Below are 25,304 nucleotides of genomic sequence, written 5' to 3' on the forward strand. Positions count from 1 at the left end.
TTTTCTAACATTTGAATTTTGGCAAAGTTTTTGCTCTATTCTGCCCAACATACTTTCCTCCAACTTAAAATGAGATATATAATTTCATGAAAACATTAATTTTAAAGTTAAAATTTTTTTTCTTTTCTCATACAAAATGGAAAACTGGTCTGTGAAATTCACAAAAGAAAACACTCTTGTGTGTTGCTTTATCCAAGAAAATAATTAAGACCAGGCTATAGAAGTGATACTATATAAATGTGAACGTGTCCTATTGGATACTGAATAGAATATCAACATTTTTCTAGAGTTGGAGAAAGAAATATGTCTTTTCGGTTCTAATTGTGTTCTTTACTTCTAATGGCATACATATCACTTCTATCAAGGCTGATAAGCATAAGTGAAATAGTGATTTCTATTGGATACTCAAACAGGCACATGCACGGATATGTTTACACTTTAAAATTGGCTGGATTCAATTGTCAGAGCTTTGGCGAATACCTAGCTAATACTCATTGCAAATATAAGTGATTATCCTACTGGTATGTAGAGTTTAAACTGGATAATGCTTAAAAATTCCAGGAGCAGGGTGACCTCTATTCCAAGAAAATATTAGGCTGCTCAGTGGGAATCCATTGAAACTAAGGGCTCTGTAAAGATATACCTCTAGTTTATATATCATGGATGCTACTTCATTCCTCCTTGACAGAATAGTGGTGAAAATTTTCCAGTTCTCTGGATTTTGATCAGATACTTCATCTATAAAAACATTACCAAATAAACAAAACAAAAAAACCCCACACATTCTTTCAAATGTGCCTACCAAAATGGACCATATGTTTGGCCATAAAACAAGTCTCCATAAAGCAAAAAAACTCAAATTATCCATAGGATGTTCTCCGATCATAATGAAATTAAATTAGAAGTCAATAAGAAAGATAACAAGAAAACAGCAAATCATTAACCCTTTTGATCATAGATGCAAAAATTCTTAAAAACATTTTAGCAAGTTAAATTCAATAATACATCATGACAAAGTATGATTTATTCCAGGAATGTAAGATTTGTTTAACGTTTGGAAATCAATTGATGAGGGGTTTCCCTGGTGGCGCAGTAGTTAAGAATCCACCTGCCAATGCAGGGGACACAGGTTCGAGCTCTGGTCCCGGAAGATCCCACAGGTCGCGCAGAGCAACTAAGCCTGTGCACCATAACTACTGAGCCTGAGTTCTAGAGCTCGTGAGCCACAACTCCTGAAGCCCGTGCCCCTAGAGCCTATGCTCCGCAACAAGAGAAGCCACCGCGATGAGAGGCCCGTGCAACACAACAAAGAGTAGCCCCAGCTCGGCACAACTAGAGAAAGCCCACGTGCAGCAACAAAGACCCAATGCAGCCAAAAATAAATAAAAACTAAAATAAATAAATTTAAAAAAAGAAAATCAACTGATGAAATGCACCACTCTTAACAGACTGAAAAAAAAAAAAAAAACTTCATACAGACTAAAAAAGAAAAATCTTATTCAGAAAAATATTTTGGGATTACAATACCCTTTCCTGATTTTAAAAAGAAAAAACTCTCAGCAAACTAGAAATAAAGCAGGGAAGGGTTTCTCAACCTCGACATTGTCGACATTTTGGTCAGATAATTATTTCCTGTGGGAAGCTGACATTTTGGGTCAGATAATCATTTGTTGTGGGAAGCTGTGTTGTGCATTGCAGTATATTTTGCAGCCAGAAGCACCACTCTGCCCCAGTTGTGACGACCAAAAATATCTCCAAACATCTCCAAACGTTCCTATTAAACAAAACCACTCCCAGTGGAATGGTTTGGAATGGAGGGAAATTCCTTCACCTGATAAAGGACATCTATTTATAAAAAATCCTTGCAGTTTGTATCATAATTAATGGTAAAAAAAAATACATGCTTTTTTCCTTAGATCCAAGACAACACAAGACTGTCCACTTTCATCCATGTTATTCAGCATTGTAATGCAGATTCTAGCCGGTGGAATAAAACAAACAAAAAAAAAGAAATCGAAAGTGTTCAAACTAAAAAGAAGAAGCAAAACTGTCTTATTCACATACAACATTATCTATATAGGAAATCTTAGGGATCATCAAAAAGCTACTGGAGGGATTTCCCTGGTGGTCCAGCGGTTAAGACTCTGCACTTCCACTGCAGGGGGTGCGGGTTCGATCCCTGATCGGGGAATTAAGATCCCACATGCCCAGAGGTGCGGCCAAATTTTTTAAAAAGAAAATTATTTTTTTAAAAAAGCTACTGGAGGGCTTCCCTGGTGGCGCAGTGGTTGAGGGTCCGCCTGCCGATGCAGGGGACGCGGGTTCGTGCCCCGGTCTGGGAAGATCCCACATGCCGCGAAGTGGCTGGGCCCGTGAGCCATGGCTGCTGAGCCTGCGCGTCTGGAGTCTGTGCTCCACAACAGGAGAGGCCACAACAGTGAGAGGCCCGCGTACTACAAAAAAAAAAAAAAAAAAAAAAAAAGCTACTGGAATTAGTGAGTTTTGCAAGTTTGCAGGATGCAAATCCATGTACAAAAATGAATTGTGTTCTATGTAATAGCAATAAACAATTAGAGATGGAATTTTTAGAAAATACCATTTACAATAGTCTCAAAGATATGAAATACTTAGAGATAAATCTGACAAAAAACGTGCAAGACTATTACAGTGAAAAGTAGAAAAGACTGGTAGGAGAAATTAAAAACCTAAATAAAAGAAGAGATAGTGTTCATGAAATAGAAGACTCAATATTATTGAGATGTTAATTCTCTTCCAAATTGATCAAAATCCCAACAGGCATTTTTTTTTTTTTTTTTAACTTTTTGGCCAAGCCGTGTGGCATATGGGATCTTAGCTCCCTGACCAGGGATCGAACCAGTGCCCCCTGCAGTGTAAGCTCAGAGTCTTAATTTCTGGACTGTCAGGGAAGTCCCCCAACAGGCATTTTTGTAGAAATGGATGAGCTGCTTCTAAAATTCATATAGAAGTGCAATGATCCTAGATTATCCAAACAACTCTGAAAAAGAAGTTAGAATATTTACACTACTTACTGTAAAGCTACAATAATCAGTATGATGTGATATTACATAAGAGATAAACAAATACATCAGTGGAACAGAATAGAGAGTCTAGTAATAGAACCACACATATTTGGTCAATTGATTCTTGTTAAAGGGACAAAGACAATTCTGTGGAGGAAGACTGTTACATATGGTGCTGCAGAAATTGGATATCCTCATTCAAAAAACAACAACAACAAAACACAAACCTTCAACCCATACTCTTGCTATGCCATATAAAAAATTAAATGCATCAAAGAACCTAAATGTAAACTGTAAAACCATAAAATTTCTAGCATAAAATATAAGAGAAAATCTTTATGATCTTAGATAAGACAATGAAACCTAATTTCTTTGCCTTGAGACGAGAAACACAACTCATAAAAGAAAAAGGTTGCTAATTTTTTTTCACTTATCAAAATTAAGAACTAACTTTACAAAAGACACTGTTAAAAAGAAAAAGAAAAGACAAGCGAAACTGGGAAAAAAACACTAGCAAATCATCTGATAAAGACGTATGCAGAGGGCTTCCCTGGTAGTAGAGTAGTTGAGAATCCGCCTGCCAATGCAGGGCTCACGGGTTCGAGCCCTGGTCCGGGAAGATCCCACATGCTGCGGAGCGACTAAGCCCGTGCACCACAACTACTGAGCCTGCGCTCTAGAGCCTGTGAGCCACAGCTACTGAGCCCGTGCACTGCAACTACTGAAGCCTGCGTGCCTAGAGCCTGTGCTCTGCAACAAGAGAAGCCACCTCAGTGAGAAGCTCCATCTGGCTGCAACTAAAGAAAGCCTGTGCGCAGCAACGAAGGCCCAAAGCAGACAAAAAAAAAAAAAAAAGACGTACGCAGAGTATACAAAGGTCTCTCCAACTCAATAATAAGGAAATCACAACCCAAGTTTTTAAATGGATAAAACATTTGGACAGGCATTCCCTCAAAGATATACTGATGATAAATAAGCACAGGCAAAGAAGGTGTCCCCAAATTATTAATTATTAGGAAAATGTAAATGAGATATGACTACACATCTATCAGAAGGGCTAAAATTAAAGAAACTGATCATATTGCGTTGGCATGCATATGGGACAATAAAAATTTCAGGAACTTCTGGTGGAAATATAAAATGGAAGATATACTTTAGCAAACAGTTTGACAGTTCCTGAAAAAGTGTAAACTATGCCTATCAAATGACCCTGCCATTCATTCCTAAGTACTTATCCGGGGAAATGATAGAATATGTGCATACAAAGACTTGTACATGAATGTTTATAGCAGCTTTATTTGTAATAGTCAAATAACTTTGTGCTAATGTTACTGTCCCAAATATCCATTAATAGGTCAACGGATTAAAAAAATTGTAGTATATCCGTACAATGGAACCCTACTCAGCCATAAAAAAATGGACCATTGATACATGCAAGAGCATGGATGGATCTCAAATAATTATTCTAAATGAAAGAAGCCAGAAGAAACTACATACATATGATTTCATGTAAATAAATGTCTAGAAAATTTAAACTCATCTGCAGTAACAGAAAGCAGATCAGTATTTGTTTGGGGGTGGAGAGGAAGAAAAGAGCAAGAGAGAAAGATGACAAAGAAGTATGAGACAACTCGGAGGTAATGGATATGTTCATTATTTTGATTACAGTGATGGTATCACAGGAATATGCATTTGTCAAAAGCAACCCAACTGTATACTTTAAATGCATGCTGTTTATTGTGTCATTTATATCTCAGTAAAAATATTAAAAATACATTTGAGAAATGCCAAAAGCAACTGAAATCTAGAAGAATTGAGAGATGAATTGAAAAAATAAAAATGAAGAAATTAGCAGAAGGACTCAGAACCAGAAAACAACAGCAAAAATATACTATCTGGAGAAGAAATACAAAAGCAATAAAAAGATAGAAAAGCGAATGCACAGTGCCATGGGAAAAAGCCCTCCTGCACCTGCTGTACCAGGTGTCATCAGAGAAAACACAGGAGGTAGGAAAATACAAAGAACCATAAGGACAAGCATATTTGCAAAATTTTTGTGGTTTTATTCCTTAGATATCATCTATTCAACCAATTATTTATTACGGGTATAATTTTTTTTTTTCCGGCCACACCGCGAAGCATGTGGGATCTCAGTTCTCAGACCAGGAATGGAACCTGCGCCCCCTGCAGTGGAAGCTCAGAATTTTAACCACTGGACCGCCAGGGAAGTCCCTATTATGTATATAATTTTTATATGACTAAGAACAACAAAAAGTAATTGTACATTGAATAGCAATGAAAACCATAATAGTGGCTCGCTGAGATTTGCTGAATGACTAACTGAATCATGATATTGAATATCCACTAAAGTTTTCACATGTATCATACTCCTATCCAAAATCAGTCTCTGTACTCCACATTCCTAGTACTCTTCTCCTCAAAATTTCACTCCAACATTTCTCCACTCTCTTGCCTGCAACATCTTTCCTCTCCCTTTGGGAAGATGTCATGCTGATTTTAAAAAGCGAAACAAAACATTTGCAAAAATACTGTCATTCTCCCATCCTAATAGAAATTTCTCATACCCCAGACAGTTATCATGCCATGTGTGTGCTTTCCTTTGCAGTAAAATTTCAAGGGTAGACTCTACTTGTGTCTTCAATTCCTTTCCTCAAATTCTCTTTTAAAGCACGCTAATTAGGCTTTTGTCCATATGATTCTCTGAACTTGTTCCTGTCATTATCAACAGTAACTTCTACATCATTAAATCCAATGTCCAGTTAGTTCTTTCTACTCTTGCTTTCTCCATTTACAGTACAGTTAGTCTCATGGCGATCTCATTGTCTTTTGCTTTAAATTCCAACTATATGTTTAAGACTCCCAAACTTATTTCTCCAGCTCCAAACTCCTTTCCAAACTTGAATTCGTGTATCCAACTGCCCCCTTGACACGCCTATTAGAAATGTTTAACCGATCTCAAATGTCATATGTCCAAAACTAAAATTCTGGTCTCTACCATGCAAAAATTGCTTCATCTCCAGGCTTCTCTTTTTCAGCTGATGGTAACCCCATCCTTGAGTTACTCAAGAAGCTTTTCAACTCCTTCTTTTCTTCTTATGTAGCAAATCTAATTCTTCAGGAAAGACAAAAAAAAAAAGTATACCTTTCTCATCACCTCCATCCGAGCCATCCACTTCTTTCACCTGGATTTCCATAGTAAGCTCCTAACTGGTCTCCCTGCTTTGGCCCTTAATTCCTTTTACCTTATCCTTAACATTCATTTGGTATGTATACTGAAGCCTTCCAATGGTTCCATTTTAAAGGGACAAAGATGAAAAGCATACTTGTATTTTAACAGAAATTGAACAGATATTCCTTCAAGGCTACAAGCCCTTGTAACAAGTTCATGACCCTCGTCCCTTCCCTCCCACCCCACCTCCCAGTGGTGGACTGAGAACGCTGCCCTGTATTCTGTAGTAGAGTATAGGAGTCAGGCGGAATGACTCTCAAAGGGTAGACGTTTAACTGGAGCAAAAATTTTATGAGATGAAGGAATCTGGACACAGATAGTTTCACCTCTTTTTCCAGGTGAACAGAGGGTGCAAGCGATAATGTGTACGAACAATAAGAACATTTGAAAGGACAATAGGAGAAGCTAGAGTGAGCATGAGCTCTCAGCCTAAAGTGAAGAGGAAACATTTTTTGGATAGACTGAAGATACAGAGAAACGAGAATTTCAGAGAACGTTATGATAACATTAACAAGGATGCTGAAGAGTACTGCATGGCGAGGTTAACGTACATTTTCATATAGAACAAATCTTTGTGTGACATAGAACGAACCTCCGCTTCCACTAGCTGGGCACACCTAGCCTTCTCTAAAACATCCTTCATGACTTGGAATCTTCATGCTTCTGAGAATATCCTGGCCCTTTTGAATAGGCAGGGAGAGTCTTCAGTTTCTGAGATCATATACACTCTAGTGTCTGTGCCAATGTCATTTTTTTTTAACTACTTGCTAAGCTTATGTTTTCATTTCTATTTGAAATTTGTCAAGATATTTTTTTTCATAGCTATTCTTGAGTTGTAATAATTTTCAATGAAGGGAAGCAATGTACATAAAAGTCTAAGAAGTAGGTGTAACCGGTTTGGGAGAATTTATACGATTTTGATCCTTTTGTTAGTTGAACATCAAACTTAATTGTGTTCCTTTAATAAATTCTTCTGGATGAATACTAAATGTTTAGCGAAAAGTGGGGTGCCAAAAGATTGCAAAGTTGATCAAAAAACTAGTATGCATATGCAGATTATTAAATAAAAACTGCAAAATTGTATTTTTCCCTATGTGGGTATATGTCTATCAAAATGAAACTGCTGGAAGAAAGTACACATAAATATTACTGAAAAAGTAACTAGAAATCTGTCAAATACATTCTATTTTTATTGCTTTGACACACATGTGGTAACTCTAATAAACTGCAAGCAAAGTTGTTAAACAGATTTTTGAAGGATCAGTTTTCGTAGACAAAGTGTTCCTGCATGTATTACACTAACTGTACTTGTATGGACACTTCTAAAGCGCTTTAAAGGCATTCCATCTCGCTATATATTAATTTAAAATTCATTACTATTAAGACAGTGTTCTTTCATTAAAACAGAAAGAATAAAAGCCTACTTATACCCACAATATCACAAATGTTAAATGTGAGTGCTGAATTAATGATGTTTGCTACTAAATTCATAAAGAATAAGACATTTCTCTCAAAGGATACGTCCCACTTCGCACAGTCAAAATGTTGTTGGACTATTTTAGAGTCATCGAACAATTCTGTAAAAGTGCAGATTCAAACTTCCTAAAGGCGGCTGGGGATTAGATAGTGTTTACTATCAATCATAGCCAGTGTTTACTATTTAGATCCTAGTACAGGGGAAGAAAGTTGATCTTCCCAATAGCTTCTAATCCTCACTCTGTAATTCCTTTTTCTTTAAAAAAAAATAAAGTACCTAACCGTTCCACCAATAAAATTGTTCCAAATGCATATATTTAACTGAGCTCAATAGATAGATTCTTCAGGAAAACAATCATAGAAAAGAGATGTAAACATGAAAAGGGCAATAATTTAAATGGTAAAAATAATTCTAGTTAACAATGAATACTGCACCAGCCACGAAGTCTAATGGCTTGACATGGACTATTATCTCTAATTTTGAAAAACCCTTAGATCCAGAGGCTAAAACTGAGGTTTATGCAGGCAAAGTAATTTGCATGGGGTCATCATGATTGTTAGTTTTGGAGCCAGACTCCTTTCCTGATACTTTGTTTTCAACTTTTTAACTGCCTCTATACCATATTTTATTAGCTGATCAAGTATAGAGTAATAGGCAAACATTTAAGGGAGTTATGTATTGAGATTTACAAGTGGAAAGGAGAAGAGGACAAATATTTTGGACCCCTTCTATGTGCCTGACACTATGTTAAATATTTAGGAAACGATCTCATTAGTTATCTTTATACTCATATTTGGTAAAGCCTTTATGAGAATATAAGTTCTGGGATTTGTTTGGAGTCAGGCAACTGAAGGATGAAAAATAAATAAGAGTGATTAAAGATTTGGGAAGTATTCCTTCTAATAATAGAATAAATCATGAAGTCTTATTTGTTTAGAGAAGAGAACGTTAAGGAGAAAATTACTAATAAGAGTGTCTAGATATCTAAAAAAGCATTTATAAATCTATGTGAATAGGGTTTTGTTGTTTCCTCGAGCCAATATAAACAGAAACAAGGCTAAATTATACAAGGGGGGTGGGGATTATAGTACTCATGAGGAAAATCTAGCTAAGAAGGATTAGCAGAGTGCAAATGTTCTAGCCCTCTATATACCAGAGGCAGGGCTAGAAGCAGATAGGGATAGAGATATACAAGTTATTTTAGGAAAGAACTTACATCAATTCTCATTCCATTCTGCTCCAGTGTTTTCCTAAGGGAAAGAAATATAATTTATAAATATATCTGTATATAAAGTTAATCCTGTTTTCCAATCTGGGAGTTATGTGGAATTGTCCCTATTTATAAGGAGGAATCTGAAACTCAGAGAGTTTAAGAAGTCTTCCCAATTTCACACAGCAATTAAGTGAGAGTCAAGAGAGACAGTTGGACTCAGGGAGTTAGAATCAGAAAATTTGGGTTCCAGTGTAGACTTGGCTACTTCATCACTTGATTGTGAGAAAATTGCTTCCACAAATTTCTAATACTTTATCTGTAAAATTAAAAATAAGAATACACACAATAGTTGGGAAGATTAAATGAGCAGTAGTTCCAGTGGAATTATTCTGAGTATGAACATAACTCTCTAAAGAATTTATGAAATTATGGACTTCCTTCTTGCCATGTGGTTGAAGGTTAACTGAAAGGAATCTAAATGCTCATTTTTTAATCAGTAACGTTTTTTGACAAAACTTCTAAAAATTGTTTCTGCCTCCATGTTCTTATTTGAATGCTTCTCATCTGAAAAATCAATGTGTAAATATGTCATTCTTGACATTTAACCAAATTTAACATATAAACCACATATTAAACATTAAGTTTAATATTTCTAGTAGTCCATGCTTTGCACTAATTTCGAGAGATTTTCTTCTCCGATAAGAAAAGAAATAATGGCTATAACATAGTACTTCTCTGAGTTATCACCTACTCAGTATTCTCAGGAAGTACTCAAAAGATGATCATTGCAATATCTAGGTGTCTGTCAGCCTTTATAAAAATTAGAGCCAACTGAGAATAAACATGAATAATGAAAACTGATTACAATTTCAGAGATGTACAGCATAGATCTTAGGGCTAATAGGTTTACTATTTCTTGTACCTCTTTATATGTTACTCATTTATCATATTGAAATTGGAATTGTTCTTGTGCCTCCCATTATTGGAAATCTCTGGATATTTGCAAGCCCCATGTAGACCCAATAATCAGATTAATCTGGTCACTAATCACTGAAAGAAATGCCTAAGTCATAAACAGCAAGAGAATCCATTGATTGTGAAGGGAGACATTACTGAGCAGTTTCGAGCAAGCAAGATAGTGAAACTCAGAGATGCTGTTTCCTGTTTCTCTGGTATAAACAACCAGGCTGCTCCACTGGCCTCTCCACAACCTGGATGTCCCAAGGCCACATCTCTCTTCTTTCCTTCCACTTTCCCTAAAGAGAATTCTGGGTCATAAAGGAAGGAGAATTGGTGCAACTTCTTTCCTGAAACGACTTGAGCTTCCTCTGCGTTTATATTTGTGTCATCTTATTATAAGACGAGCGAACATCTATTATTAATTGATGTACTAATTAAAGCCATACTTGCAGTTTCCATTAGCTTATTCCCTAAATTCTCCAGAGTTGGCTGTCTGGTTTTAATCAAAACCAAATGGTAGTCCAAGTTCCCAGCCCTGAGCAGCTAGGAGGAAGTCATCCAGTGGAGGCACAAGAAAGCAGAAAAGATAAACAGACGATAGTTCACAACATTTGTGTTGGAGGAAGGATGCAGATATTGTGAGCTGCTTTAGAGTGATTCGGGCACTCTGTCCTGCTGGATGGAAGCAGTTGCAAGTGGTTAATGTCAGCAAGATTGTAATAGGATCAAGATGGAGTCTGTCTTCTGCTTTTCCAGCACTAGATGTGTGTAACAGGAAGATTCTGACCAGAGGCAATGCTGCCTATGCCATGACACAAACTACTTTAATTCCGGGAAGGATTCTTGGGGTCGGAGAGATCTGGGAGAAAACGTTCTATTCGCTGGGATTCTTAGGATTTTACTTACAGATCTTCTCAGGTACTGTATATCAGGCTGCGGCATTTTAAATGAAGGAGCGTTTAAAAGGTTTTCAAATTTAGAAGAATTACGGTATTAAAACTCACTGCATCTTGCTCCCTTCAAAGATCTTTTGAAAGGAGCACTGCAAAGGTATTTTGATTACATTGTGTGTATACATTGAATACAGTGGAAAAGTTGTAGAGGAAGGAGAGAACGATGTTTTCTTTCTTTTTTTTTTCATAAGCAGCGTGGGATAGAAAAAGCTCTACGGCTTTATGACTCTCCAGCTAATCACCTCAAGGGTTTTGACAAACTCACTTAAGTTCTGTGTAAAATCAGAACTCCTAAATCGCCTGGGCGGGCCTCTGCTCTTCCCCCCTCCCCTCCTCTCGGTTCAGTCTTTCTCACATGCACACCACTCCGAGGCAGGAAATGCTTCCCAGGCAATCTGGGCCTGGTTGTGGAGGCCCCTTTTGCAAAACATCAGTCTGAATTTACTAGACAGAAGTCACTAGGAACGCCTTGACAGACTCCGGCTTCAGCTAAGGCTCCCTCCAGCTGCGGAAGCTGTTTTTGTTAGAATCACACACTGCGCAGAACTGCTTAGAATAGAGCCATGATCTCAACCACGAAATGTGAACTTATATTTTGGAGAAACTAACGGGGACGGACTCCTTTCCTAGGCTGAGTGTTGAAGCATGTCTTGCCTCGGCGTTTCAGCTCCTCCTCGTCTAGGTAAGACGCTGTGGACTATCTATCTTTACGCTTTGAGGCAATCTTTGAAGAGGCAGAAAGATTGAGAGAAATGTTAGCATCTTGCACGGAGTGGTGATTTCCTAGGTTTTAGAGTTGAGCCACGAAATCAGAAGTGGAAAAAGTTTAGTAAGTAAGAAACTGTGAGTCAAATTGTTTTAGCAAAATGTCAATTCTAAAATAGGCTCCATGGAGACTTTTCTCCGTAAACTAAGATCTTATTTTCCTCCCTTTTAAATCCTTAACTTATTTATGACTGGAGCCAGAAGACAGACCAGTTTTCCTATTATATGGCTTATATGAAACAGATACATATTCTCACACATTGTGAGGTGTAAATGATTTTTTTTCTTTCCCCGCCTTTTGCCAACAGGAAAAGTAGATCCCGCTCTAGAGTGACTTTTCTTAATAATGCATCTCCAAAGAAAATTTTGTGTCTCATTTAAAATAAGAAGACTGGATTCCTCAATATTTCCCCACCCAGTTTCAACCACAGGTCAAACTGCTAATACACAGCTTAAATGGTTTATTTTTAAAAAGAGTAAACACATGAAATTTTACAAATATTTCTATCCTAAATAGTATTTAATCTGATTTTTTAAAATTTAAAGATCAGAATTGGATTTAATTTATATTAACTTTCTTGAATTCACTATTCACTGCTCAGATCACATTCTGTGTGAATATTTTTAAATAAAGTAAATCTCAATGACAATGACATTCATTGTTACTATTTTAAGGCAGCTGGAAATCACTACAATCATATGAAAAGCTGATCTGTATTCATAATTCATGTAATCATAAAATTACATTTCCACTGGGCTATAGTGTATTTAAGTTATGTTTACATGTGCAACATATGAGAAAGGAAATTTAGGAATGACTGACATAACAGAGAGTTTTAATGCATAACATACTGTTATATTTCTGAATATTTAGAAAGAAAATCATTATATTATAGAAATCATATGGAATGGTATGTGAAGGGAACAAATATCCATGCATATTTCCAAATCTGTTAGATGAACACAAAATAACCCAAATGAAATATGAAAGCTATTTGACAGTTGGATCATAAGAAATCAAGTGTTTTCATCATAAACTTTTACATAGTATAAGGTGACCATTTGCTGTATTAGCTAATTATGTTTAAATTTTATGCTAGAATAAGTTATATTGACAAATTTTAACTACTCACTAACAATTTGTTGTGTTAAGACTTCTAAAAGTGATAAAAAGAATCTGTTTTTTAAGTATGTTAAAAATAAGATATTGACTTGTCTATATTATGATTTAATAAAATTCCTCAATAGAATTTTAAGGAAGGAAGGAATATAAGAGGTCACCTCTTCTAACACTGTCTTAAAGGTGCCAAAAAGGGAGCTGAAGCATGACATTCAAAAATGACCTGTCCAAGGTCACACCGCTAGTTAGTAGAAGAGAAGACAGTGGAACCATAGTACCCTGTATCATAATTCAGGTAATTTAATATGACATCACCTTGTTCTCAAATAATTACTGCTCATAATAAAGTATGAATATATTCATATCCGGTAGAAGGCTACCTTAAACAGAAAATTGTACTGCTTATTTTAAAAAAAAAGGCTTACAGCTGCCACCAGTATTACAGTGTAGAAAAAAATAATAATAATGGTTTTAAAAAAGAATCAAATTTACTAAGTAATGAAATTTCCTCAAATGCAAAAGTTTTCTTATGCCTTCAACAAACATTTTAAAGGAGTAACTTGTTTGTGACTGTTTTGTTAATTTCATGTTTATGCCAAGAAAATCAATCCATATGCTAATAATTATATTAATTTTAAACTGATGTTTCTTAAAAACATAAAGCTAGAAAGGAGGTTGTCTGATTCATATCCTTGCCTCCAAATGGTATCTTTATAAATCAACTTAACCAGTGACATTCAGAAAAGATTTCACTGCCCCCCACTGGAATCGGTTTAAGAATCTCACGTAACGGGACATCCTTTTATTTATCTAACCTAAATCTCTATTGCTGCAGCCTGTTTCCAGTTCTGTGGAAATGTGAAAAGCCTAAATGGACACGTGAAAACATAAGTGTACATTTCTAGACCAAATAAACCCACTTCCTTTCATCTTCCCTTCTACAGCTTATTTACAGTCCTGTAATTGGTTCATATATGTCCTCTGAGCCTTGTACAAAGTCCTTTAGTTGTAGGATGCAGAATTTGTTAAAGTATATAAATAAATGTCTGACCAGTGCAGTGTCAAATGGAGGAGCTGGCTGCTTCATCTGTACATTCTTCATATATGACAGTATATGTTGCTGTGCACGCCGAAACATTGCACTTTCCATGGCAAGAGCCTTTCTAATAAAGCTAATATGTGTCATTTCTAGTACATCCCATTTCTTTAGAGAAAATGTGAGTCATGATGCTTTTTTCCCCCATTTTTCTGAACCAGATTGGATTTCCTGATGTTATTACCACTTAAAAATAGGCTATTCAACACTTCCAGTGTCTCCACACTCTACAGGGTCGGAATGAGGAATAAATGCAGTAAAGCAATAGCCTATATAACTGATGGCGTGGTTACTAGAGGGCCTAGTACACCGTTTTATTTATTGTTTTCTTGAGGACGTTATAATAAAAAAGAGAATTTTTCTGGCCCTATCCAAACGTGCTCATACAGTACACCTCACTACAAATACTTTAGGCATGGTTTAATCTTACTTATAGAGGATGGGCGTTATAGGATTAAAACAAGTCTAAACTGGGACATTTAAGATGTGTCTTTTGTTTTTACTTCATTTGTTTCCTCTTGGAGAATGAATGAATTGGTGTCAATATCATCTTACAATGAGAATTCTCCCTGTAGAAATCATTATAGTACAACAAAGTTCCAAATGAGAGATGATTTAGATCTGGATCAGAAAATTTTATTATCTGAATAAACGTTAAGAATTGTACATGAGAATTTAAAGAGAATGAGGGAAAAGTCCTCCAGATTTGAAGGAAATAGCGTAATATACCTTCTTCTCCCAGGTGAATGATAAGCCCCTTAGTTGCACAAATCAAACAGGTTTACAGAGAAGCCCAAATCCAGATTGACTTTGGGGTGGATATAGAAATACAGCATACTACTTCTAGTTTGGCCTTAAACTGCTGGTCAGCTCACAGAGTTTTGAGAAATAGATGCGCTTAGTTTTTGAAGAAGGTAAACAGAATAAAGGTGAAGTGTGGATCTTGAGACCTAGTTTAAAAGAGATTATTGATTTTGATTCAGTGGATTATAGAGTATATAAGTGAACTTGAAAAGATTAAATAGGAATTGCGATGTAAAAAAAAGCTGAAAGGCAATGTAAACAGCATGCATGTGAACTTGCTCATGAATTAAGATAGAGGACTGAAAAAAGCAGTTGTAGCTGCTTGTATGTGTGAAAAGGTTTTCCTTAGACTGAAATAAGGAAATGGTTTAGCAACACAATTCAGATAATCCAGAGGAAATCAGTCCTTTAATAGAAATGAGATCCAAAGGAAGTAGGAAGACCAGAAAGCAAGTTTAGAAATTCAACCAGTGTTTCTTTTTATTCCCAGCATTTGGCAAAATACCTAGCATGTCAGGTATTGTCAATACATGTTTGTTAATAAATGTTTGTGGAATAAATAGGAGGGAAAGAAGAAAGAAAGGAAAGGAAAACCAGCATTGAAGAGTTGGTGTTGTGAGACTTAAAAAAAAATTTTCCAGACATCCTGTAATGATAGAATAATAATTTTTAAAGAGGAAGGAAAATAAGAGGTTGGCAAAAGTCATCAGAGCCTGAGGCCAGAGGTTAACAGCACTCTCATAAGATGACATTACAAGTTCATTAAGAGCCAGCAGAAAGCATGAGTATCCAAAAATAGTTCAAAGTTAAGTTACACGAGGCCAGTGAGAGCAGAGCACTAGTGAATTTTCCACAGTTTAAATGGGGGTGGTGTACTGGAAAGCTCGTGGGAAGAGACAGAAAGCTGGCTCAGATTTGCATCTTTGCCATTTGAAATCCTTGCTCTGTGATTTCAAGCATGCCCCATCCTACTTTGAGCTTCTGCTTTTTATTGGTAAAGTCTGGAAGATAATGCAAATATTTATATCACCGGGTCATTTTGAGCATTAGATGAGACTTTGTATGTACAAATTGGGTCGCATACAGTATAACAAACAAAATTTTGTTTTAAAAAGCAGAGGTCAAATGAATCAAGAAAGAAAGAATCATGGCATTTCACCTTGTGGTCAAATCACTCATCTATATTGAAATAACATGGGCATGCAAGGGATAGTCCAGCTCCCACTCAGCCATGGTTTCTGCAGCTAAGATCCGTCAAAAAATAAAGGAATCATTGCCATCACCATCTGTATCATCATCATAATCATTATCGCCATCATCATTTAGTATTTAGTGAGTTCTGCAATATGCCATGGATTAAGTGTTTTACATATATTATCAGCTCATTATTATTACAGTTCAATATTATTCTCTCTCAACAATTTTCATTATTCCCATTATAGAAGTGAGAAAACTGGGGAAGACAAAACCTAAGTAACTAATGCAAATCACCAGAAAAAAAAGAAAAAGTTTCTTTAACAGACCTCTTGCCTTCACAGAAAACAGAGGTAATAATCACTGCCCATCAATAGGTGTTTGAGATTGAGCTAGTTACTTAGTCCTGCCATAATTTCTCCCTGTAAAATCAGGACAATGATAGTACCTACTTCATAGAGTATTTGTGAGTATCATTACTAAAGGAGATAGGGTAAATGCAACACTAAATACAGGGCCTGATCCACAGTAAATGCTTAATACGTGGAAGCTCTTTTACTATTACTATTATCACGATCATCAAAAGTTTCTAGTGCACCTACTATTACTTGGGTATATGGGACACTCGGTAGTAAAAACGAGCTCAAATGCACATAGGAAGATGACAGAATAAGATAACAATTATAGATATTAAATACAGAAGACAAAAGTTGATATCAGAGACATGAATCCCTGATACGATACCAACCTAACAGAAGTAGCTAAGTTCTCAGTGATTTCATGTTCCTGATTTCAGTGAAAGTTGTACTTACCAAATGACTGAAATCTCAGTATTCTGTTGTCACCTAGCTGTCGGAGCACCTGTGTTGCTGTAGCCCTCTTGTTTATATTTGGTGATTACTGTGTCTACCCTTAGAGGGTTCTAAGAAATGATAGCAAAGTTAAAAATAGAAAGTGGCCACTTAAAGCAAAGCCACATCTCACCATGCTGATGATAAAGTATTTTAATTCATGTCCGTTATGGAATAGAAGTATCTTTTTTATAATAAGGCAAAACCACATTTCAATCATATTGCTTTGCCATTAAATAAAAAGACAACCAAACTTTTGATATCAAATTTAACAAGCCCAAAAAACAAATGATTAATTATTCATTGATGAATTTATTTGCAGAAATAGCTAAAATACAATGTAGTTCTAGGTGCTCAAAGGGTTCTGTAGCAGATGGAACACTGTTATTGAGAAGACTGTGTACTTTCTAAAAAAAACATGGAATCCCGAAGGAAACACAGGTGTCTATAACTTACTGCATCCATGATGCAATATTGTCCCCCAAGACTGTGTTAATTCTGGGATCTCTTAGAAACCAATTATCCCCAGAAAAGTCTTAGTGGTATCAGACAAATATGACATTTTTAAAGGTTTACTCAAATTACACGTGGTTATTTAAAACAACGTTCTGAGAATCCGCAAACCTGGCTGACCTGAGCAGCAAAGTGGTGATAAGTCAAACACTGCCAGTGTCTACGCTCCTCCCTGCAAGGGAATTAGAAACTACTGAGGCTACATTAAATAGTAGGAAGCCGGAGGTAAAAATAGGGCACCTCAGAAGTATTAACTTGCAACTTTGTAACAGCCTGTTCTTTTCTGATGAGCTGACAGAATTCTAGTGGATTGACAGAGTTAATTTCAAATTTACTTGATTCCTGGAACATATTTGAGGGCTAAGAAGGAGAAAAAACTTACCAAGCTCAGTAAAACTAATATATACATAAAAATAGGTAAACGTTAAAAAAATATTTTAATTGGGTACCTATTTCTTCATTCTTCTTCTAAAGACCAAAAATGATGGAAGCTTGGATGTGTCTCTCGGAAAAAGTGATGTACTACTTAATCCACTGACTTAGCTCATTACAGATGGTTTATTCTGTAATTTACTAAGACTTTTGATGATTTCCAGACAGCCTAAAGACATGGAAGCTTTTTCATATATAATATTTTAAGCTTCGTTAAGTAATTTACCAGTAAAGAATTTTAACAGGAGTTTGTTTTTTCCACAGACAGCTAATGAGGCATAATGAGTAAATGCCAACATTTGACAAAGTATGTAAAAGTAGATGGATAATGATTTTGTGAAGGATTAAGACAAAGATTGCCACTAAAGAAAGGAAATCTGCCTGTAGTCATACAGAGATAGGTTTTTGCATCGTTATTAAAGGTTTCTCTCTCCTAAGCCTAATTCTAGCCCTGTCTAATTTCAATTAGTTAGCATGAATATTTTAAAGAAGAAGCACTAATTGTCTTTTACTAAAAGTTGGCTACCCTGATTAGACTCTTAGAAACGCTTTCTTTGAATGTGTTATCTTTTTTGTTTTGTTTTGTTTTTTTGCCATGTGTTCATTCATTCACATAAAGGGATTAAGAATAATCATATCTGTCCTAGGCGTTCTGATCCTAAGCCTCTTGAATATTTGACAGTTTTGCGTTGAAAAGCATTCCTCTCATGTTATCATCGAGTTGGGGGCAGTGGAAGGTGCCCAAATGTTCCACAATTTAGTTTGATAGATAATTTGTTCTTTGACAGCTCCATCAAGAAAATGAATTTCATTTTGACCTCCACAAATGCTCACTGTCAGGAAGATTTACTTTGCCATCAGTGAGCACACATTTGAAGAACTACAGTGAGCTGTGATCATGTCTGTTTATATGTTGATTCTGCTGTAATTGTCTAATTCAATAAGTGTTTGGGTGGCACTTATTACCTGCAAAGCTGACTCCCTGAGCGTAGGCCAAGATACATTAAGATGTCACATCAGTCTAGGATGTCCAGATTCCCCATCTCTCCACCTCACCAACTTGACCCTTATATTAGCAACAATGTGGGCCATTGTAGAAATGCTCCCTCCTTGGTTCAGATGCATTCTCTATTCTTGCAAGAGTGCATGTTAGAGAATTTAACCTACCTTTAATTAAAAGGAGATGATTTCCCTCATGTCTCCTCTTCTTTCTCCCAGTGACTCAGTACATGCTTTGTGGTAGCTATTACATATAGATATGCATTAAAGCAGTAGTAGGAGAAGAGAGAAGAGTAGGAGAAGAGTAGTAGAAGAAGAGAGTAGTAGTAGAAATTTAACATGGGATGGGTAATTAAGAAGAAAGACCTGATGGGAAACCAGAAGTAACTCCAGCCATCTAAGGAGAAAGTAGGAAAATACAGAGAAACTGGCAGTACTATTATGCCTTCTATTAAATATGCAGCAGCTGTGTGAAGGTGTTTAAAAACAACCCAGGAGTCAATCATGTGCATGTGTGTGTGTGTGTGTATTTGTCTATGTGTATGTATACATATACCTATATATGTCATCTGCTTTCTGAAAGGATAAAACAAGATAATATATACTTAGGCTTATATTCCCAATGTTTAGTAGACTGCCTGCAGCCCATTCAGCACTAAATAAACACTTGTTGAATAAATGATTATGATCAGGCAATGTTGCTCTCAGCTCTAAGGTACTGCCCACTTGATTTCAGCCACAAGTACTTCATTTGCACTGTGTTTTCCCAGGCTATAGTATTGGCAGTAGTGATTCCCATCAGTCTCTTCTTTCCTAGGGACACTTGCCAGGTCAAAATACAAGGTGTGTGTTTATTTCAGGAGCAAGTACAAAAGAGAGCATGATCATTTGATGTCAGACATTGGTCAGGGATTCTCAAATCAGAATATCTTCAATTGTTTTTTAGTACAGTAACATTCAATTTTGATTAATTTTAAAATATACACTGCATGCCACTGTATGCTTATGTTAAAGAGTGGTGTTATGAAATTAACCCAAACAATAAATTTTAAATCACTCTGTGTCTAAACAGCCTATGCACTAATATCACAAAAAGCAAATGTGGGCATTTCACAAATATTTTCCAGGATCATTACATATTTAGAGGTACATAGAGTCTCTTGTAATATTAATACAGTGGTGTTTGAACACATGCATTTAAGAAGTGAAAAATCCCCATGGAAATTCACTTCATAAAATCAACACCCTGCAATGACTTACACTTTTCCAGATCCTTCATCCAAATCCTCAGCAGCTGAGCTCATTCTGAATGAAACTGCGTAAAAGTGATTACAAGAAAAAGTAGTAGAAGTTTGCAAAATAAGTAGTCGGTAATTAGAAATATAATTTTGAACAAGGCAGCCTGGTGAGAAGGCTCAAAGGGAAAGTGAAGTCTTTTACAAAGACTTCTAAATCTTACAGGACAGATTCTAGTCAATTCAGATGACTTAGAAAATGGGGCCGATATACTCCGATGGTGTTCAGCCTTTAGATCCTGAAGGCAGGTTTTAACTATAAATCTTACAATCAGAATTAAAATAGGAAGTATGAATAAGAAAGTTTGTTGAGATAAAGTTTTTTAAACAATCTGTCAGACCACAGGATATGGAATGAACATTCAAACTGTAGTTATGATGGTCATATGAGAGTTAGGAAATTTTATGTCTTCAAAATAAAGACACTATAAATTCACAGGAATGATTTGGAAATGTCCAAAGAACGTAGATTAGAAATTAGGACAGGAGGAGTTAATGTTGTGTCAAATCTATCTAATTTATAATCTCTCTTTGCAGCTAGATTGTCTCAGAACTTGTTGAACTGTCTTCCTTTGATGTTATAAAAATACTTACCTACTTGCCAAGGTTGAGTGCAGTAAGCTAATTAATATTATGGTAAGGACTTAAAGGCAAAAATTTCATGTTATCTGCTCCCCAAGGGGTTAATAAAACTCCTTCTCCTTCTTCATCAGAGAAAGAAAACCAGAATTGTCTCAACTTAAATGTAAATGTGGCTTAGGAATGACACTAATACCACTTGGCATTTCTTAAGTTAGCCTGTTCTTTCTACACTGGATAAAAATAAAGAAAAGAAAGCATCTAAAACAGAACCGCCCTATTACAACCCAAATTTGCCCATGAAAGCAGAAATTTTCTGGCCTGCATCTATGCGTTTTTTCCACTTTCCGTAGCCTCCCACACTATAATGACTTATGCATGGAATTCAGGGACTTTATATTTTCTTATGAATGCCAACATGGAAAATGTGAATGCTGACCATTTTCAAAGATACTCACAGACCCTTAAAGAGACGGAATAGTATCCAGAATGATATTTGGTCAGTCTGGGATACCAAAATTCTAGTACATTCCTGGTCTTTACAATATGGGAATATTTACCTTTCTGGCATGTGCTTAGTCAGAATAGCTTGCGATTTTTGGTGGGGAGTCAGAGTCCTTTTCAATAGACTGAAGTGACCCAAAACCAGCACTTCAGTTAATCTTGTTTATGATTGAAATCAATAAGCCAATCCATGTTATGTGCTGACAGTTCTTGTGTGGTGTAAAAACTGGAAGTGTCTGCTCTTGAATAAGATTTTTCTTTTACAGTCCAGTCATTAGGTTTCATTATGGGACAACATTTGGATTAGTCATTTTTATAAGGTTGAGTTTACATTGGTATAATTTGTTGCCTTTAACTAAGGCTTTGAATAATTTAAGGCAAAAAGGATGGATACCTGGAATGTGTTTATATTCTGACCTTATCTTATGTCTGGTTTTCTTGTTTACTTAAAATTTTATGGCCAAATGCTAACAGCAGTATACAAACTAAACTCTTCAGAAGCCAAAGAGAATGAGACTGAAATTTCCGAAGAATTATTTCAGTTGTCTTATCATGCTCACATCTTCTTTTGGGGTCACCCGAATTCCTGCCTGAAGAGTTTAGATTTTATATCTACGAAAGATGTGTGGAGGGAAGAGGCGGCAGTAGAATCGCATTCCATGGATGAAGTTTGTTGGCTCTCTAAGCCTGGGTCTTAGAAACGGGGCCTACTTTGAATCCAGGCTTACCTCCTAGATGTATGACCTTGGGCAAGTTATTTAATTTCTCTAAGCTTCAATAGTACTAGCTTGCTAGCGGGTCGTAGCAGCAATGAGATGCATGTAAATGTATTTATCCTAAGGCATTTTAAGTGGTGTGTGTTGTGCTTTCTTATGCATGAATTATGTGTTAATATGAGCTAAACTGGATTACTCCATGTTTCTTAGTCACTCCCTGGAGTAAATGCATTCTGGTAGTTTGGGATCTGTATTAGCTCTTTCACACACTAATACATTACACATGCTGTCTCTATAGCTCAAGTTTTGCATGAACAGTTCCCTGGTGGCCTTCAGTGCAATTCAAACCAAACGGCCAATAGATTTCTGTCACGATTTGTGTCCACAAAAGTAAATCAGGAAAGCATCTAAGCTAGAGCAACTAGTTTCTTCCAGTGAATTTTATTAAGTATAGCAATCCAAATATTTTCCTAATGGAATTTTAAATATTCAATATGTATATCTTTATTCGTTAATAGATCAATCAATCCAGCTGCATTTAAAAGTATTGTTAATGATTTTTGACCAGAAATATTGAATGTGAAATTGTCTTCTACTATTAGGCTGCTTCTTAAAGAGATAACCTTATTAAGGCTATTAAATAGAAGCTTTATACAATCTCTTAATCTTTCATAGCACAGCTTAAGTGCTCCCTTTTCCAAGATATATTTTGACTTTAGAACTATATCCTGAACTATGTATATTTCTTTAATTTTTTAATAGGTGGTGCAATGACAAAACTTACTCTCTTCTTCAGTCAGTGAATTTGAAGTCATCTTTCATCGTTTCATCTCCTTTAGTCTCATATGGAATGTATCCCTCTATCTGTTGTTAAACTACGATGACATGTCTGTAGCTATCAGAAAGAGAAGCTGGGAAGAACATGTGACCCAATGGATGGGACAGCCTTTTAATTCTGATGATTGTAACACAGCATGTCATCATGGACTAGTAGCTGACAGCTTGCAGGCAAGTATGGAAAAAGATGCAACGCTAAATGTGGACCGCAAAGAAAGGTGTGCTTCACTACCAGACTGCTGTCATGGCTCAGAGCTGAGAGATATTCCTGGGAAGCCAATGGGTCACATTTCAAAGGAGGTGGATGAAGATGACAGCCATGAAGGTGAAGATCAGTTTCTTTCTCTGGAGGCCAGCACGGAAACACTAGTGCATGTTTCTGATGAGGATACTGATTCTGATCTATATCTTACGGATGATAAACAGATTTTAACTACTCAAGGGCCTGAAACGTCCGACCAACATAGCATCAAAGGAGCAGGCTCCTTAGTAAAGACGCTGCCCATCATGGAAAGTAACGAAGGTTCTTATGACTCCTGGGGAATGTCTGGTGGAGCTGATTTAGTGCTGGTAGAGGAAAAGGGGGACAGAAAAGTTGTTGACATGGTGAGTAAAAGCCTGGAGCTTTGTAAGGATATAAGACTAAGTGAAATAAAAGATGCATCCCAAATGAATGCATGTGATTCTTTGAATGTGAAAGATATTGTGCCGGAAAAGCAATTGCTTAATTCTGCTGTAATTGCTCAGCATCGAAGGAAACTCGACTTCCCTAAAGATGAACATGAGAGAAACACCTGCAGTGCAATACAAGTACAAGATGAGTTCTTGGCTATTCCTTGCACAGACAGAGGACTGCCATTATTAAAAACAGATTCTGGAAGCTGCCTTCTGCAGCCTCCTTCCTTCCCTAGTGGAATGTCAGCTGAAAATGGCCTGGAGAAGAGTGGTTTCTCAGAACATCAAAACAGAAGTCTTCCAAAGGTCAACTCAGGAGATGGCATGCAGTGTTTACACATAAAGGAGACTCTGGCCACCCATGAACCCACAGATAACCAAGTCAGACTTCGTAAAAGAAAGGTAAGACACATGCACCTATTATCTGGCTTTTGGAATTTTGTAAATATCCTTGTTTCTGTCACTTATTATTTTGCTAGAGTTAAAAAGATGTGTGGACATTTCTTTTGCTCAGTAGTGTAGCTGTATGACTCAAAGAGCATCTTCTTGGGGAAATCATCAAAATATGTAAAAATTAAAACAGGATAACCTATCCATTTCACTAATAATATTTATAATGGTTCATGAACATTCTATTTTGGAATTGTTTTGAAGACAGAACTGGTTTCACTTTCTTTGGCTGGAATTAAATAGCCACCAGATAGTTCAAAGCCTATCTAAAGAGAGATCTCTAATTTTTAGAAAGAATGTCATGATAATTTTTAATTAAAATTGTTTATTTCAGCTTGCTTCTTTTTCCCTTTAAAAAGTATATTTTATTATAATAAAAGTGGTATAAATCACATATTTTAAATGAGCCCTTTGCATATACCAAGGCAACAGTACCCCCTCCCCCCAAATATGCTACTGCTATTTTAAATGATACCCTGGCACATTTGCTATCCATAGCTATATGAACTTTCTTTTAAACTCTTGACCAAAAAGGATGAATAACTGAAGTAAATTTTTATGCTGAGGCACCTTTGAGTAATCCTGTAGATGCCATGATCACCAAGGAGTTTCCAAGCGAGAGACACAAGAATTGGAAGGAACTACATAGATCATGATTTAGTTAGAGAACTCTTGACCAAAGTCTGTCGTACCTTTAGGATTTCCCCAACCTTCTTCCCACATTGTAGTTCTCTATATCCTGATGTAAATACAAGTAAAATTTCTTCTGTAAATCCAGCATGCCCATTGGCATCAAAAAAACCCTGCAGATTGGACACTTTGGTGCAACATCCTTGCCCTTCTCTTGATATAATACTAATCCATAATTCCTATTCTCCTAAGACAAAACTAAGGTTCTTAAGTTCTGTTCAACTGGGGCTATCTACAATGAGAAAAAAAAATCTTCAACTCTCTTTCGGTGAAGAAATCTGGTTTCCATAAACTGTAGTTTTGCTAACAAACTAGATCAGTAACGTGTCATAAGTTAAAGTGAAGTCAAAGACTTTACAGCAAAGATCAATGTGCTCAAACTACATGCCAACAGAGCTTTCTGTGCTTCTGGCGAACTCTTCCTTCCTTATATAAATTGTATTAAAAAGTTAATGCTGCATAATGTTGTTATGATTGGACGGCTCAGGTCGCTTTTTCAGAAATGTCCATATAGTCTATCAAATCTGTTGGAGGGAATGTAATAATGACGTAAGAAAGTATTAACTGACCTATGTCATAGCTTCCCTAAAATAAGACAGACCCTGCCCAACTGCCGACAGAAACATTAAGCATTCCAGAAACATATGCTCACCACTTGGACATTTATATCAATACTAAGAATGCTGGAAAGAATTTGCTCTTGGACATGTCACTATAGCATAGTTGCATTACAAGAGCCATAATTATATCTCATTTACAAGTTCTAACTTAAATATTCTATTTTAAGCATTTCATCATTCTAAAGTGTTGTGGTATTGTCTGGTGGAGTATTTGTTTTGACTCTACAACTCATTTGGGATGTTTTGTAATAAACAGATTAAATGCAAAGT

At 36.2% G+C, this 25,304-nt stretch overlaps 1 protein-coding gene across 4 annotated transcripts in view; it reads left to right on the forward strand.

The window, feature by feature from the left end:
- Positions 1 to 25,304, forward strand: part of DLC1 (DLC1 Rho GTPase activating protein) — a 496,355-nt gene that overhangs the window by 80,212 nt on the left and 390,839 nt on the right. For 3 of the 4 annotated variants that reach the window (XM_059049453.2, XM_067022640.1, XM_067022641.1), the window contains exons 1-2: positions 11,248 to 11,576; positions 22,525 to 23,676. In XM_059049453.2, the coding sequence (XP_058905436.1) occupies positions 22,648 to 23,676 (1,029 nt within the window). In that variant the 5' untranslated portion in view covers positions 11,248 to 11,576; positions 22,525 to 22,647. Of the gene's footprint in view, positions 1 to 11,247; positions 11,577 to 22,524; positions 23,677 to 25,304 lie in introns of those variants that run through there. The other variant, XM_067022638.1, reaches the window with a different exon arrangement.

Source organism: Kogia breviceps, chromosome 20 (assembly GCF_026419965.1).
Source record: "Kogia breviceps isolate mKogBre1 chromosome 20, mKogBre1 haplotype 1, whole genome shotgun sequence".
Lineage (NCBI taxonomy): Eukaryota > Metazoa > Chordata > Mammalia > Artiodactyla > Physeteridae > Kogia > Kogia breviceps.